Source organism: Nerophis lumbriciformis, linkage group LG01 (genome assembly GCF_033978685.3).
Source record: "Nerophis lumbriciformis linkage group LG01, RoL_Nlum_v2.1, whole genome shotgun sequence".
NCBI lineage: Eukaryota > Metazoa > Chordata > Actinopteri > Syngnathiformes > Syngnathidae > Nerophis > Nerophis lumbriciformis.
The window spans coordinates 36,301,856-36,316,907 of NC_084548.2; the positions used below are offsets into that span (position 1 = coordinate 36,301,856).

Here is a 15,052-nt window from a genome sequence, read left to right on the forward strand (position 1 = left end):
ATCTCGGCTTGTGTACAAGTCTTTTCATGGTCTTGTGCCAAAGTACATCTCTGACATGTTAGAACCATATGAACCATCTCGAGCTCTGAGAACCTCAGGGAGTGATCTCCTGCTGGTGCCTAGAGTCAGGGCCAAACATGGTGAGGCTGCATTTCAGTTGTATGCTCCTAAAATCTGGAAAAGTCTCCCAGAAGATGGTAGCCAAGCCTCAAGGTTAGCAATGTTTAGGTTGAAAACACTTTCATATAATTGTGCATATGACAACTGAAAGCATTTAATGTACGCTCTTTAAATCTAATTTGAATTATGATTAGTAACTAATCATAATTCAAATCAAGATTATAAAATAGGATCGCAATTTAAAATGATCAACTAATCATTAGTTGTATGATTAGGTTTTATCTCTTGGGCAGCACAGTGACACAGGGCTTAGTGTGTGTGCCTCACAATAAAAAGGTCCTGGGTTTGATCCCCGGGGTCTTTATGTGTGGAGTTTGCATGTTCTCCTTATGATTCCCTTGTCCTGGATGTACCCTACCTTCCGCCCAAGTGCAGCTGGTATAGGTTCCAGCCACCCCTGCGACCCCGAGAGGGACAAGCGGTAGAAAATGGAAGGATGGATGATTGCTTTCTTGTTATTTTCTGTAAAGCACTTTGAATTGCCTTGTGTACGAATTGTGCTCTATAAATAAACTTGCCTTGCCTATATGGCCTGGTAATAATATGCATCAATAAAGTACTTTGTCTTTTCTTACTAAATGGATTCGTTATTTCTGTTTTAAAAAGAAAAAACTGCATGAACTGCATATCTTTTAAACTATAACAGTATGTAATAATGCACAAATATATTATCATACATTCCAAACACTTTTTTGTTAAATAAAAAATAAATTGTTTAATATCCTCTTCGACAGTTAGGATTTTAAAGCAAGTTATCCATCAATTTGTACACTGTAAAAATTATAATAGATTTTATTGTAAACAACTGGCAACTAAGTCACCCGAATCTTAGCGTAAAAAAACTGTAGTACTGTTTTTCCATATAAAGAAATACACCATAGATTTTACGGAAAAAAAAATAAAAATAAAAAACTTAAGTCTTGACAGTTACACATCAAATTGTACTCTAAAAAATACAAAATAATTTACAGTAAAACACTGGCTGTTCAGTCGCCAGAATTTTACTATTAAAAAAACTGTTACAGTTTATCTAATTACAGTAATAGGCTGTAAAATGTTTACAGTATGTACTCAAATGCAGGCAATTGTATAATAGCATCATGGGGTGAATTAATCCTTATACATTTATATATTATTCAGTGTAACAAACGGCCCTTTGAGGGCAGCCAATACTACAACGTGGCCCTAAGTAATACCAGGTTTGACACCCCAGCTCTAAATTGTCAAAATGGTGAGTGTGCATGCCTATTTTTCTACACATTTCAGGTCAACTGGGATAGACTGCAGCTTTCCCGTGACTCTGACGACAAGTGGTGTAAAAAAAAAAGTGTGGATGAAAACAACTGTAGGAAGGTTTTTTTTTCTACAAAAAAGCTTTTATTTACATGTGGCAGGGGAAAAAATGCACAAACAAGGCATGTGATGATCAAAATAGTTCATAAACAACTTTAAAAAAGACACACACGCCATTAAGACACTAGAGAAATAGTGGTGAAAGCAAACTGGGTCATTTGGTCAAGCTAAAGTGGTCTGTTCATATGCGGGGACACCCTGTGGGGCTCCTGAATGGGTGAGTGGAGGGTCACCTGTTACCCACCTTCTCAGGCAGCTGTCTCAACACGCACACATCATGCATGTATAATAAGGAATGGCATCCCCACATACGGTACACAAAAAACACACCCAAGCAGCTGCAACATGGCCAGAGTCCCGGACCGGCCGGCACCAATTGGGGTTTCCTGGGATTTAACTGCATGTCCAGCTGCTGTTGTGTCATACATAAGTCTATAGGCTGCTGCAGACACCAATTTTAAATGGAAAAACAGACTGTCCAGCAATTTAAAAAAAGGCACTCAAGGCAAAGTCCCTCAGGTGGGTGTGGCACCAACGGAGCTACGAGGCAGGGCTGCATCCGGAGGCGTTGTGTTTGTGCAGCAGAGACATGCGACTGAAGGTCCGCGAGCAGGAGCCACATTGGTACTTCTTCACTTCGGAGTGTGTCTGCAGGTGTGCACGGAGGTTGGAGCGGTCGGCAAAGGCCCGGTTACAATGTTGACAAGCGAACGGACGTTCACCTGACAGAAGAAGGGAAGTGTGAGCTTCATGCATGTTGAAATCACAAACTCAAGTAGAGAATAAAAAGACCAACCTGTGTGTGTGCGAATGTGTCCCCTTAGCAACCACGGTCTGGAGAAGGCCTTTCCGCAGGTGGGACACACACATGGCAACGTGTGGGAGCGGATGTGCATCTTCAGGGCGCCCAGGCTGGTGTACTCCTTGGGGCAATGTTTGCAATGGAAGGCCGGCCGTGACGCCGACACATCAGTGGGCGGTGACGGAGAGCTGACCGGGAGCTGATGGTGGTGGGATGTCTGGTGGTGGGACAGTGCGGAGAGGCTGGCGTAGCTCTTACTGCAGTACACGCAGTGGTAGTCGGGCTGGATGACATCCGGGCTGGGGGGGTCCGAAGAACGGCCCCCGTCTTCCTCTTCCTCACCGCTGCTGCTGAAGGGAGAACTGCTGAGGTCCAGAGGTCCAAGTGGTGATGGCGGGAGGGACGCTGAGGCGATTGGAGAGAGGGGTGCAGGCAGTTTGTCCATGCTGCTGAAAAGGTCTGAGGGGTAGCAGGTCAGGGCAGAGTTCTGGGTCGGAAGATCAGCCCGTGGGAAACTTTCTGGGACCAAAGCTGCCAAAACACAAGGAAGCAAATTAGGAGGGATTTTCAATGTAAAAGCATAATCTTCTGACACTCTTTGCACTGCAAAAGTTCACACATCAACATACCAGTTTGGCTCTCCAGGTGGCTATCCCTATAGCATGGTGGCTTCTTGCTGGAAAAATACTTCTTGACAAGGAACGACCTAGGCATCTTGAGGTCTAAAAGTAATTCCCACAGGTGCGAGTTGTTTCTTCTTGTTGAGACGGAAAGGCAACGCAGCATGCACAGATGAGGCTCAAAAGTGTGCTGCACGGACACCTCCTCATATAGTCGTCAGGAAGGAGACGCAGCGGGGTGGGTGGGCACTACTTCCCCGCCCAGAGACACACCCAGCGTGTCTTCTGGGCGCCACCGGCGACATTCGCCACAGGTGCCCGTGCAATGTCGGTGCGTGAGTCGCAAATCTTTTTAATGCAATTCCCCCTTTTTATGTCGCCCTCGGGGATTCAATTGAGCAATTGCATCTAAAAAGTATTAGTTACGGTACGAACGGCAACATTCAAAACACGCAAACACCGGTGAAACACAGCTCAATAAATTAGCAGCTCTCAAATATTGGTTTAAAAACAGTTTATTAAATAAATAAAATGTACCTTTTTCACTCCATCAATTTTCTTCTGGGCATGCCGTTCATGTATTTGTATTTATGTCAACATGGCGCAACATCCTAATAGTACGCTAACTACGGAGGGCCAAATGGGATACAATTAATTAGATTTAAAAAACAAATAATGGTTATTTAAAAGTGTCATCACTATATTAAACATTAAATCGTGAAACAATGATTATTACATTTTGAAATCGATAATTAATTAAAAAATTTAATGTGATTTCACATCATATATGTTATTGACACATTTGATAACACGTGTCTATTCAATTCCAATGATAATATGTTAATGACACTTTTAGGTACTTATTTAACTATGTACTCAGTTATTTAATTCCGTCCCGTTTGACTTTCCGTAGATAATTTTTGGGTTTTATCCGTATTTCATGTGTTTTGGACGTTGCAACGCGTCGGCCACCGTAGTGAGTGACTTGACAAAATAAACCAGTATTTTTGCTAGATAAGAGGATGGATGGATAGACAACACATAGTTTGATACGTAGCAGTTAGCGCGCCCTCTGTTGGCGTAGACGTTGTTTTTAAACGCGTGTTTGATGAATAATGTGTGTGCTTGTTGCTTGGGGCTCTTTTAATGAGAAGACTTTAGTGAAGAAGGTGTGGAAGACAATACAACAACCGGCAGTCAAACTTCTAACATCCTGGCGCATTTCCCAGCGGTGAGGAAGATGATGCGTTGTTTTTTTCCAATATGAAGGCGCTTAATACACTTCCCACAGGGCAGATTCATGCGTATTTTGCCGTGCGTAATTGTGCGTAGAGGTATCACCATTGTCAATTGGCCTGCAATCAGGTGCCCCATCGTCAGTGGGCCTGTTTACCATTGCAAAGGGAAAGAGAGCCCAGCAGTGGCAGGCCAAGTGTGAGGAGGGGGTGCATGCACCTGTCTATGGGCGCCATTGTCACGGCATGCCCAAAAGTTCACACGTCGTTAGACGCTTGTTGACGCCGACGCCACATAGACTGGGGGTCAGAGGGGAGCACGCTAATAAAAACAAAAAGTAAATAGCAAAGGCACACGTGAAAGTAATCCCAGTTGTTAAGAACTTCAGACAAATGGTCTTTAAAGTAATGGATACCAGCCAATAATGTGTGTTTTCGTGAGAAAAACAAAAATGTGTGATCAAAAATAGAAAAAAAATGACCCAATAGAACATCCACCTGACTAGCATGTGCAGGGAAAACAGCTGATGACACACTTTGAGGAGAGCAGTGTTTTTCTGCAGGGCGGACAATTTGTGTTGCAATCATGTCAAAGTGACCTCCTGAACCTCGGAAGACATGAAGACTTTAAGTTTTCAACTCAGAACAGATGTTTGAATCCTTAGCCCCGAGGATTAAACCTGACAGTGTTCTTACACGATGTGCTAAAATGTGCATTTCACTCTGACTTATAAACCATGAATGGGATGTGTTTAGGGCTGCAACAACTAATCGATTAAAATCGATTATAAAAATAGTTGGCGATTAATTTAGTCATCGATTCGTTGGATCTATGCTATGCGCATGCGCAGACGCTACTTTAAAAAAAAAAAATTATTATTATTATTTAATTTTTTTTTTTATAAACCTTTATTTATAAACTGCAACATTTACTAACAGCTGAGAAACAATAATCAAAATCAGTATGGTGCCAGTATGCTGTTTTTTTTCTCAATAAAATACTGGAAAGGATAGAAATGTAGTTTCTCTTTTATCCGATTATTAATCGATTAATCGAAGTAATAATCGACAGATTAATCGATTATCAAATTAGTTGTTAGTTGCAGCCCTCGATGTGTTTTCCCTCAAATGTTAATTGAAGTGTTTCATGTTTTGCACTTTGCAAACACCTTGATGGTAAATACGGAAAACTGCCAAGCTTCAGATCCAATCCATTTTATTACCGCTTGTCCCTTTCGGGGTCGCGGGTGGTGCTTATTCAAGTAAAATAAATGTGTGTTAAAGGAGTAGATGACTGTGCCATCAAACCCCGACATTTACATGCCATTACAAATATGCATTTAATGTCATCTCTATAAATAAAGTTGATTTGATTTGATTTGATTCCTCTAAACCGAGGGACAAATGTTTGTGTCCAGCTTGCAAAGTCGCAGGTCAGTTCAAATAGATGATGTTTTACATGTAAAAACAAAGATGGTTGATGAATAATCAAGTGCATTGTTACCATTCAGAGATAGGTAACGGTCACTCCGCATCATTTACATTTCACATCTTGTTTCTAAGCCTGTGGAAGGACAAAAAAAAAAGTTTAGTTCTTTGTGCCGTGTACTCACACATAATGCCAAGTGATTGCCTCATTGAATGTGAAAGAAAACAAACAATACGAAAGTGGCTGCTTAAATTGCTTAAATTGAACTGTTTTTAATCTGCAGACTTTTCACTTTTGAGTCTGAAATCTTCCTGTTTGTGGTGTCTTCTCCAGCTTCAGTTCAGTTGGATGCCACCTGACATATGTCGACTAAGAATTGTATCTACTGCGCAATCATACAACAAGCAAGGTATTTATCATTCAGGAAATATTGAGTTACAGAGTTCCTCCGTTTTCAGGAATTTATTAATACTACGGTGGGGTTGTGCAATATAGACGATATAAATAATATACATTTGGCCAATGATAGAGCTTTTCATACTATCATCATATTGTGGTAATGCATGTTGATGACACATTCTATTCTTGTTGTGTCACACAAATTTGACTGTGAAAAGCAAACGGACATTTCTTAAATATTGAGCTAGCGGCTAACTAATTCCTACCTGCATGGTGGTAAAAGAACATGTTTCTTACAAATACCATTATAATTGGAGGAATAGAGGACAAGGAATTGCTGAACATGCTGCACCACAAACCATAGGAAGATACAAGAAGCCATGCTAACGGCTGAGCTAGAGCTTTTGAATGTAAACAAAGGTGGGCAGATTGATACAAATATCGACAGTAACAGTATTTGGTATAGTATCAATATGTGGTTGATATTATGATAATTAGATTAATATTTTTTATTATCACAAAATACTTTATATCATAACCTGATATTAACAGTAAATTAACATGTAGATAAAAATATAATTAGTTTTGAATTGATAAAATAATACAACTGGAAATAAAGTAATATGTTACTGCATACATCAGCAGCTAAATTAGATACTTGGTAACCTGATTTGAAATGGTTCTATTTCCCATATACAGTATATTTGCCAAATAATATAATGTGATATACATAGTTATCGCAGGAGGCTGCAATTTCTATCGCAATATAGATTGCAGGTCATATTGCCCATCCCTAAATAATACTTAGACAAAGTGAAATTAGTTCAAATTTAAAATAGAATAATACTTGGATGATATCCTTTCCAGTCAATAACTGTCAATGACACTTTGCCAATCACTTTCATGTTGTGTTTTGCTGCCTTCATTTTTGTTTTCAGTAAGTGTGTAAGTAAGTTTTCAGTATGTGCTCTATTGCAGGGGTTTACACAACCCCACCCAGTGACTGTTAATGGCCGACAACTCAATTGTTATTGGCCCACGGTTTATTCCAAAAAATCGAAATAATCTACTGCCACCAAATATTTTAAAAATGTTCAGCGATAAAAAATATAATTCGAGGGACAAATTTAATTTGTAGCAGTCTTGTATTAACCCTTAAAAGTATATGTGCATGTCAGTTTGTGGGGTGACTTAGTGGAATCAGTTGAATGAGGAAATCAAACAAAGCAAGAACATCACTTAATTTAAAAAGAAATGTGAAAAGGGGAATAATCGGTAGAAAATGGATGGATGGATGGAATATTGTATTAAAGATGAAAATATTGTTGTTTTGTTCTATCCGAAATAAATAATTTGATTAATTTAAAATATTAGATAGTTGGACCAAACAAAAAATACATGAACAAATACTGAAATATTCAGTGTCATACAAATGCAAAAACATAAAGCTAAAATGTTGGCTTGTTATCTAACTTTTTGAACTATATATAACTGCTTTGGATTGATTTTTGTGTGTTTTATAAACTAAAATATAAAGAGTATAAACGTTTTGGACACATTCATCTGATTTTAATGCAGTTTGGATTCCTCTGCTCTTTTGGGTGGATCAGGCCGCTGACTTGGCTGTCAAAATGTTGTTTTTCGCAGAATATTTAGGGTCCTAATCCATCAAAACTGTTAAACTCTATCAGTTGTGTAACATTTGTCTGAATGTTGTTACTTCTATCATTAAACAACACTGTTTGATTAGCAGCTATACATGTCAATGCCATAACACTGCCTCCACTATGACTATGTTTACACTGCACGCCAAAGTGGCCCAAATCAGATTTTTTGGAGATCTGATTTTTTCCGGCTGACTGTTTACACTGCAAGTAAAATGTGATTTTTTTTCAGACTCCAGTGTAAACGCGCACAGGCCCCAATGTGGACCCAATGTGGCATCAACGTCACTTGCATGCGCACTTCGATCACGTGAAAACAAAGGAAGTTGACCGGGAAGAAGTCGCTACTCCTAAAAAATAAAATTAAAGTCGCAAAACATTAAAATTAGTGTTTTTTTACGTGAAAGTAAATGAAAGTAATATAATGTATGACATATAAGCTATTATTTGAGCACTTTGACAAGTGATGCACAGAAAAATCGGTCGTCTTAAATAGAAACCGAAACCGGGTATTGTGATGAAATATCCATTTCCGCTGGCGACACGAGTGACGTAGCTTGCCCAAAGCTGACGAAAAAAATCACATTCAGGTCACATACAGGTCGGATTGCGTTTAGACTGAAGTCACATTTGAAAAGGTCAAATTCCAATCGGATTCAGGACTACTTCCTGATGTACGAATCTAATGCCAAAAGATCAGATTTGAAGACCTTTGGCGCGTTTAGACCAGCGGTCCCCAAACTTTTTGACTGGGGGGCCGCATTGGGTTAAAAACATTTTGGCCGGGGTGTATATGTATATCTATATATATATATATTTTATATCATATACAGTATATATATATATATATATATATATATATATATATATATATATATATATATGTATGTATGGATGTGTATATATATATATATATATATATATATATATATATATATATATATATATATATATATATATATATATATATATATATATAAAATGTACATTTGTAAGAAACTCTTGCGGATGTACTACCAGTCTGGGGTTGCCAGTGTTTTGTTCTATATCGCAGTGTGCTGGGGGTGCAGTACATCTAAGAAGGACAGCTCCAGACTAATGAAACTGATCAGGCGGGCCGGCTTTACGATCGGAATAAAACTGGACTCTCTGGTGACGGTGGCAGAGAAGAGGACTGTGGAAAAACTACTGAGCATCATGGATGATGCCAGTCACCCTCTGCATATCGTTATCAGTAGCCAGAGGAGCCTGTTCAGTGCTAGACTGCTTCATCCCAAGTGCAGGACTAACAGACTCAAAAACTCCTTTGTCCCACACGCCATCAGACTGTACAACTCCTCTCTGGGGGGAGGGGAGGGGTACTAGGATGACAGGGGACGCAAAGCAATAATAATACTGAAATAAACTGCAACAAACAACAGTGCAATAAACAGTAATAACAGTGCAATACATTTTAAAGGTGCAATATACATCACATCACATCTTTCATATAATCGACAGTGTTACCGTTTTTCTTAATTTTTTTATTTTCTTAACATGGTCACTACTGTCTAGTTTCTCTTGTTATATTCTTATTTTTACTGTGATGTTTTTATTCCTATTGTTACTTTTTATTTGTATTTGTATTGTTATATTTCCCTTTATACCTCCATTGTTTACTTTTTAAATTATTTTAAATTCTATCTCAATTCTGTACACAGCTGCTGGAATTTTAATTTTCCTAAGAGAGTTGCATGAGCGCGATGATGTCATGTTATCGATGGGAAAATGCATTTTCAGACAATATGATTTGCCTGAGTGGCTAGGAGACCCCAAGAGTAACACACGGTAGAAAAAGGATCAGAAAGGACAGAATATATATATATATATACAGGTAAAAGCCAGTAAATTAGAATATTTTGACAAACTTGATTTTTTTCAGTAATTGCATTCAAAAGGTGTAACTTGTACATTATATTTATTCATTGCACACAGACTGATGCATTCAAATGTTTATTTCATTTAATTTTGATGATTTGAAGTGGCAACAAATGAAAATCCCAAATTCCGTGTGTCACAAAATTAGAATATTACTTAAGGCTAATACAAAAAAGGGATTTTTAGAAATGTTGGCCAACTGAAAAGTATGAAAATGAAAAATATGAGCATGTACAATACTCAATACTTGGTTGGAGCTCCTTTTGCCTCAATTACTGCGTTAATGCGGCGTGGCATGGAGTCGATGAGTTTCTGGCACTGCTCAGGTGTTATGAGAGCCCAGGTTGCTCTGATAGTGGCCTTCAACTCTTCTGCGTTTTTGGGTCTGGCATTCTGCATCTTCCTTTTCACAATACCCCACAGATTTTCTATGGGGCTAAGGTCAGGGGAGTTGGCGGGCCAATTTAGAACAGAAATACCATGGTCCGTAAACCAGGCACGGGTAGATTTTGCGCTGTGTGCAGGCGCCAAGTCCTGTTGGAACTTGAAATCTCCATCTCCATAGAGCAGGTCAGCAGCAGGAAGCATGAAGTGCTCTAAAACTTGCTGGTAGACGGCTGCGTTGACCCTGGATCTCAGGAAACAGAGTGGACCGACACCAGCAGATGACATGGCACCCCAAACCATCACTGATACATATAAACTAACACAAGAAAAAGAGAGCACATTACTCCTGTTTTAGCCTTCCTCCACTGGCTGCCAGTGTCTTTTGGAGTCCATTTTAAAATTATTTTACTCGTTTTTAAATCCTTACGTGGTCTTGCCCCACCTTTCCTCTCTGAGCTGCTCCACCTCTATGCCCCCACCCGGTCCCTCAGGTCAGCTGATCAGCTGATCCTGGAGGTACCCAAATCAAAGCGCAAGCTTCGAGGGGACAGAGCCTTCTCTGTTGCGTGTCCCAAACTTTGGAATGATCTCCCTCTCCATGTGAGACAGGCCCCTTCTTTGGCTGCTTTTAAGACCCTTCTTAAAACCCATTTTTATTCACTGGTTTTTAACCCAGCATGAGACTTTAAACTGTTTTTAACTTTTTTAACTGCATTTTATCTAACAAATTGTTCTAAGGAACATTTGTATTTGCTTTTTCAATGTGTATTTTATTTCTGTTTTAAATGTTATTTTTTAGTCTGTGCTTTGCCTGTATTTTTTTTGTGGTGTACAGCCCTTTGTTCTTCAACTGTGGTTGTTTTTAAAGGGCTTCATAAATAAAGTTGATAGGGTATGGTATACATATGTGTTTATTAATGTGTGTTTGTGTGTGTATAGGTTTGTGTGTGTATATATGTGTGTGTGTGTGTGTGTGTGTGTGTGTGTGTGTGTGTATATATATATATATATATATATATATATATATATATATATACACACACACACACACACCCATATATTTATGTATCTACACACACACAGGTGCCTCTCAATAAATCACAATATTGTTTAAAAGTTTATTGATTTGAATTAGGAGTTCAATTTAGACAAAGAGACCAATTAAAGGTTGAGAAAGTTCATTCAATGAGTATGTTAAATGTTGTGAGTCACTGAATTAGTTCAACCACCAAAATGATTAAAAATATAAAATAATTCAAATTTTTTTGTAAAGAATCTATACAAAGCAATAGTTTATTGAACTACTGAAATTGGATACTTAATTGAAATGCACATGCATTTGGACATAGATTCAAAACAATATGAGGGACAAGCGGTACAAAATGGATGGATGGATGTAGAAAAATGGGCTATGAATACACAAAACACAATTGTCAATGTAGTTTTGAACAGCAACGGTTTGTTTCATTTGTATGCTTTCTTTTCTTAATTATTTTTTTTAAATGTCTGATTCACCACAGCCAATGGAAGTGTCGCTCCTCCGTGTTCAAAATGTGTATCACGTCGACAGAAACAAATATCAAACGTGCCACAAGATAGCAGTCAAATACCAATAAATTACAAGTGTTGCCAAAAATGTCTATACGTAACTCAGATGGATGTCATTATTTTGTACAATAATTATAATCTTATCTAATTCGTTGAGTTTGTGTTCATTGTGAGTATGACCTGGAGCTCCAGGCTAGAGCACAGCTGGCAGTCATGTGCTGAGTTTCCTTCTTCAGTAGCCTATGGCAATGTGACAATTATGCAATGATCATTCCTAACATATATTTTTAGATCGGCGTGTACATGGTGCATGCATGCAGGTTAAGCAAGTCTGTATAATAGATGCTCGGTCACAACCTTTGATGTGGTCTTGTTTCATGGCAGATAGTGTATCCTTAATCCTGCTGCATCCACTGATTTGAAGTGGTGTTACAAAATCATGTGCATTTTATGAGACTGCCTGGTTTTATTATCTCTAGAAGATATCTTACAGGAATCAACCCTGACCGGGGGTGGGGGGTATTTTTTATTTGACCTACTACTGATTATGTATATTCTACTCCCTCATAGAGACATGTAAAGTCCATATTTTTACATAAGGATTTTATTTGGAGAGAGATCGAATATATCCATGTGGAGAAAAACGCTTATGAATTAATTTGTATTTGATTGAGGGAAATAGGTATTTGACCCTATATGGCCTACTGCCAGACCTTAATTCCAATAACAATCGTTTAAAGGAGCTGAAATTTTGAGTTGCCAAGTGAAAGCCTCAAAAGCTTCAGAATTTGGAAAGTATCTGTACAGAGGGTTGGACCAATGTCCCTCCTGAGATGTTTGCAACCATTTTGACCAACTTTAAAAAAAAAAAAGTCCCATCTGTCCAACAAGGCTTTCTCCTCCAACTGAAAAAAAAATGTTTTGCTCACATGATTATTTTTGTTGATATCCTCCCTATGTTGAAATAAATATATCGTAAAAATGACGGATTATTTATGTCTTTGTAAAGGGGTATAAAATCAACAAGGGGTTGATACCGTTTCCCCCCTCTGTAAATGTAAATAAATAGGCAGGTGACACATCACAACATAAAGATGTTTATGTTTAAAAGTGCAAATTACCAGATTTTATTGTGGTCATGTGACACAAAGTCAATAACTGTATGTCTTCTATATGGAATGCATGTATTTTTACATGTATATCTTGTCACACCCAGATGAATACAGCATATGTAAAAGTGTGCTTTGTTTGTTCACTTTCATAGTGTGTTGACAAATGCCGTTTGCTTATTTTTCCTAAATATGTTAAGTGGGGGTACTGCAAAATAATGGAATTTAGATCCAGCGCAAGAGGTGTAAATAACTAAATCTGATTTTACACTAATAAGCATTGCTGAAAGTACCAATCAAAATAGTTTCATTTGACCAGGCTATACATTTTTAGTTCATAGTGTGTGTATTTTTTCCAATTCTGGTGTAACAGTAGTGCAGTGCCGGCCCAAGCCTCCATGGGGCCCTAAGCAAAATTTGATTTTGGAGCCCTCTATTTCTGCCAATAATATTGATTGATCATTCACACACCTATTATAAACTCATTGCGGCTCTGGCAGTGTTGTTTACATTATCCTATTGTCAGCCTGGCATGTCTTTACAAATGACATGCCATTTATAAAGATATGGGGGTGGCCCAGTTAAGAACATAAATAATACCAATGAATGAACGAATGATGTCCAGAGTGCCACATATGGTTCCTAATCTTAAAATGTAGAAAACATTCAGCTACAAGAGTGGCCTGGGGTTGAACAGTCCAAGTGATAAAGCTTTGTATTTACAGTAAAAGTGTCATCTTGTCTCATCAGTCTTGTACATATTAGTCTTTAATTACTAGTTTATATTTTTAGTTAATTGTTCATATTTAATGTTTACTTTGTACAAAGAGAGCGCAGTCTACTGAAGTTAAATTCCATGTGTGTTAAACATAACTGGACAATAAAGCTGATTCTGATTCACTTTATTATTTTTGGTAACAAAAACCTGAAACAGCAATGTGCAAAAATGTTGACCTAAAATTGTGTTTTTGTACAATAATATATCTTTGATCATTTAGAAATCATCAGTCAGACTCGTACATGCAAAAAATAAAAAATATTTTTTTGTTAATTGCTTTTGGGGGCCCCCTGGTGGCTGCGGGGCCCTAAGCAAGCGCTTAGTACGCTTATGCCTTGGGCCGGCTCTGCAGTAGTATCTTGGATGCACAATAATTAATAGACTGTATAAAACGAACGTAATAAAGTGTTTTTTCTAAGTATGCTTAGTTTGGCAGAGGGTAAAACAACGAAAAAAAAGTCCAGGTGAGAAAAGTGGAGATGCCGGGGATTGAACCCGGGGCCTCATACATGCAAAGCATGCGCTCTACCACTGAGCTACATCCCCTGACGAAAACTACCTGTAGTATTTGGCTTATTTAAACACACATTTACGCGTGTGTCTATTATTCAAAAATATTTTCGTTCTTTTTGCAAAATGCTAAATCTATTTTTGGACTAATCTGTGGTACATAAGAGTAAGTTGTCAGTGCTCGATTATATCAAACAGTCTTTGTAATCACTATCGCTGCCACTAGAGAGCGTAGTTGATTAATGTAACTTTCAGGTAATGTTGGAAGGCACAGTAAAAATACTTGGACCCTTTTCTCTGTCTTGTCGTCGTATGTAGTCACCAATCATTATGTTTATGAACATAGTGCACATCCACTGTGACGCTAAACATAAACATACAGCAGCACCCGGGGATCTGGACTACACTAAAATATTCATTTTGTCTCTTCTGGGAAAAAAAGCGTCCTTTTCCATTGGAAATAAAAAAAAATTTAATTTTTTTTTTGGGTCAGTGCAACAGAAGTCATGCTCTGTTGTCTTTAAGGACCAACTGAATAAAAGCTAGTCAAAGATTTTTGCTGGCCCGCAGCATAATGTAAAAAAACAAAGTAAACAAGTAACAAAAAAGACAATGTAATTAAGAAAAAGCTGAACTTTTGGTATTAATAACTAGGGATGTCCGATAATGGCTTTTTGCCGATATCCGATATTCCGATATTGTCCAACTCTTTAATTACCGATACCGATATCAACCGATATATACATTCGTGGATATTAACACATTATTATGCCTAATTTGGACAACCAGGTATGGTGAAGATAAGGTACTTTAAAAAAAAAAAAAAAAAAAAAAAAAATAAGATAAATAAATTAAAAACATTTTCTTGAATAAAAAAAGAAAGTAAAACAATATAAAACAGTTACATTGAAACTAGTAATTAATGAAAATTAGTCAAATTAACTGTTAAAGGTTAGTACTATTAGTGGACCAGCAGCACGCACAATCATGTGTGCTTACGGATTGTATCCCTCGCAGACTGTATTGATATATATTGATATATAATGTAGGAACCAGAATATTAATAACAGAAATTAAGAAACAACCCTTTTGTGTGAATGAGTGTGAATGAGTGTAAATGG

The 15,052-nt window shown here is 37.8% G+C and overlaps 1 protein-coding gene, 1 long non-coding RNA gene and 1 other non-coding gene across 3 annotated transcripts; 1 reads left to right on the plus strand and 2 right to left on the minus strand.

Annotated features, from left to right (window-relative positions):
• Window positions 1-1,527: 1,527 nt before the first annotated feature.
• On the minus strand, window positions 1,528-3,489 carry snai1b (snail family zinc finger 1b). The gene is made up of 3 exons (XM_061971205.1): window positions 2,965-3,489; window positions 2,330-2,866; window positions 1,528-2,255 (listed from the first exon to the last, which is right to left on the minus strand). The coding sequence occupies exons 1-3, from the start codon at window positions 3,119-3,121 to the stop codon at window positions 2,074-2,076; spliced, it is 876 nt and encodes a 291-aa protein (XP_061827189.1). The 5' UTR covers window positions 3,122-3,489; the 3' UTR covers window positions 1,528-2,073.
• A 460-nt stretch (window positions 3,490-3,949) lies between these two features.
• On the plus strand, window positions 3,950-8,055 carry LOC140679052 (uncharacterized). The gene is made up of 3 exons (XR_012050640.1): window positions 3,950-4,186; window positions 5,953-6,028; window positions 7,915-8,055. It is a non-coding gene; the product is annotated as an uncharacterized lncRNA (long non-coding RNA).
• A 5,840-nt stretch (window positions 8,056-13,895) lies between these two features.
• trnaa-ugc (transfer RNA alanine (anticodon UGC)) lies at window positions 13,896-13,967 on the minus strand. The gene has a single exon. It is a non-coding gene; the product is annotated as a tRNA-Ala (tRNA).
• Between the last annotated feature and the right edge of the window lie 1,085 nt (window positions 13,968-15,052).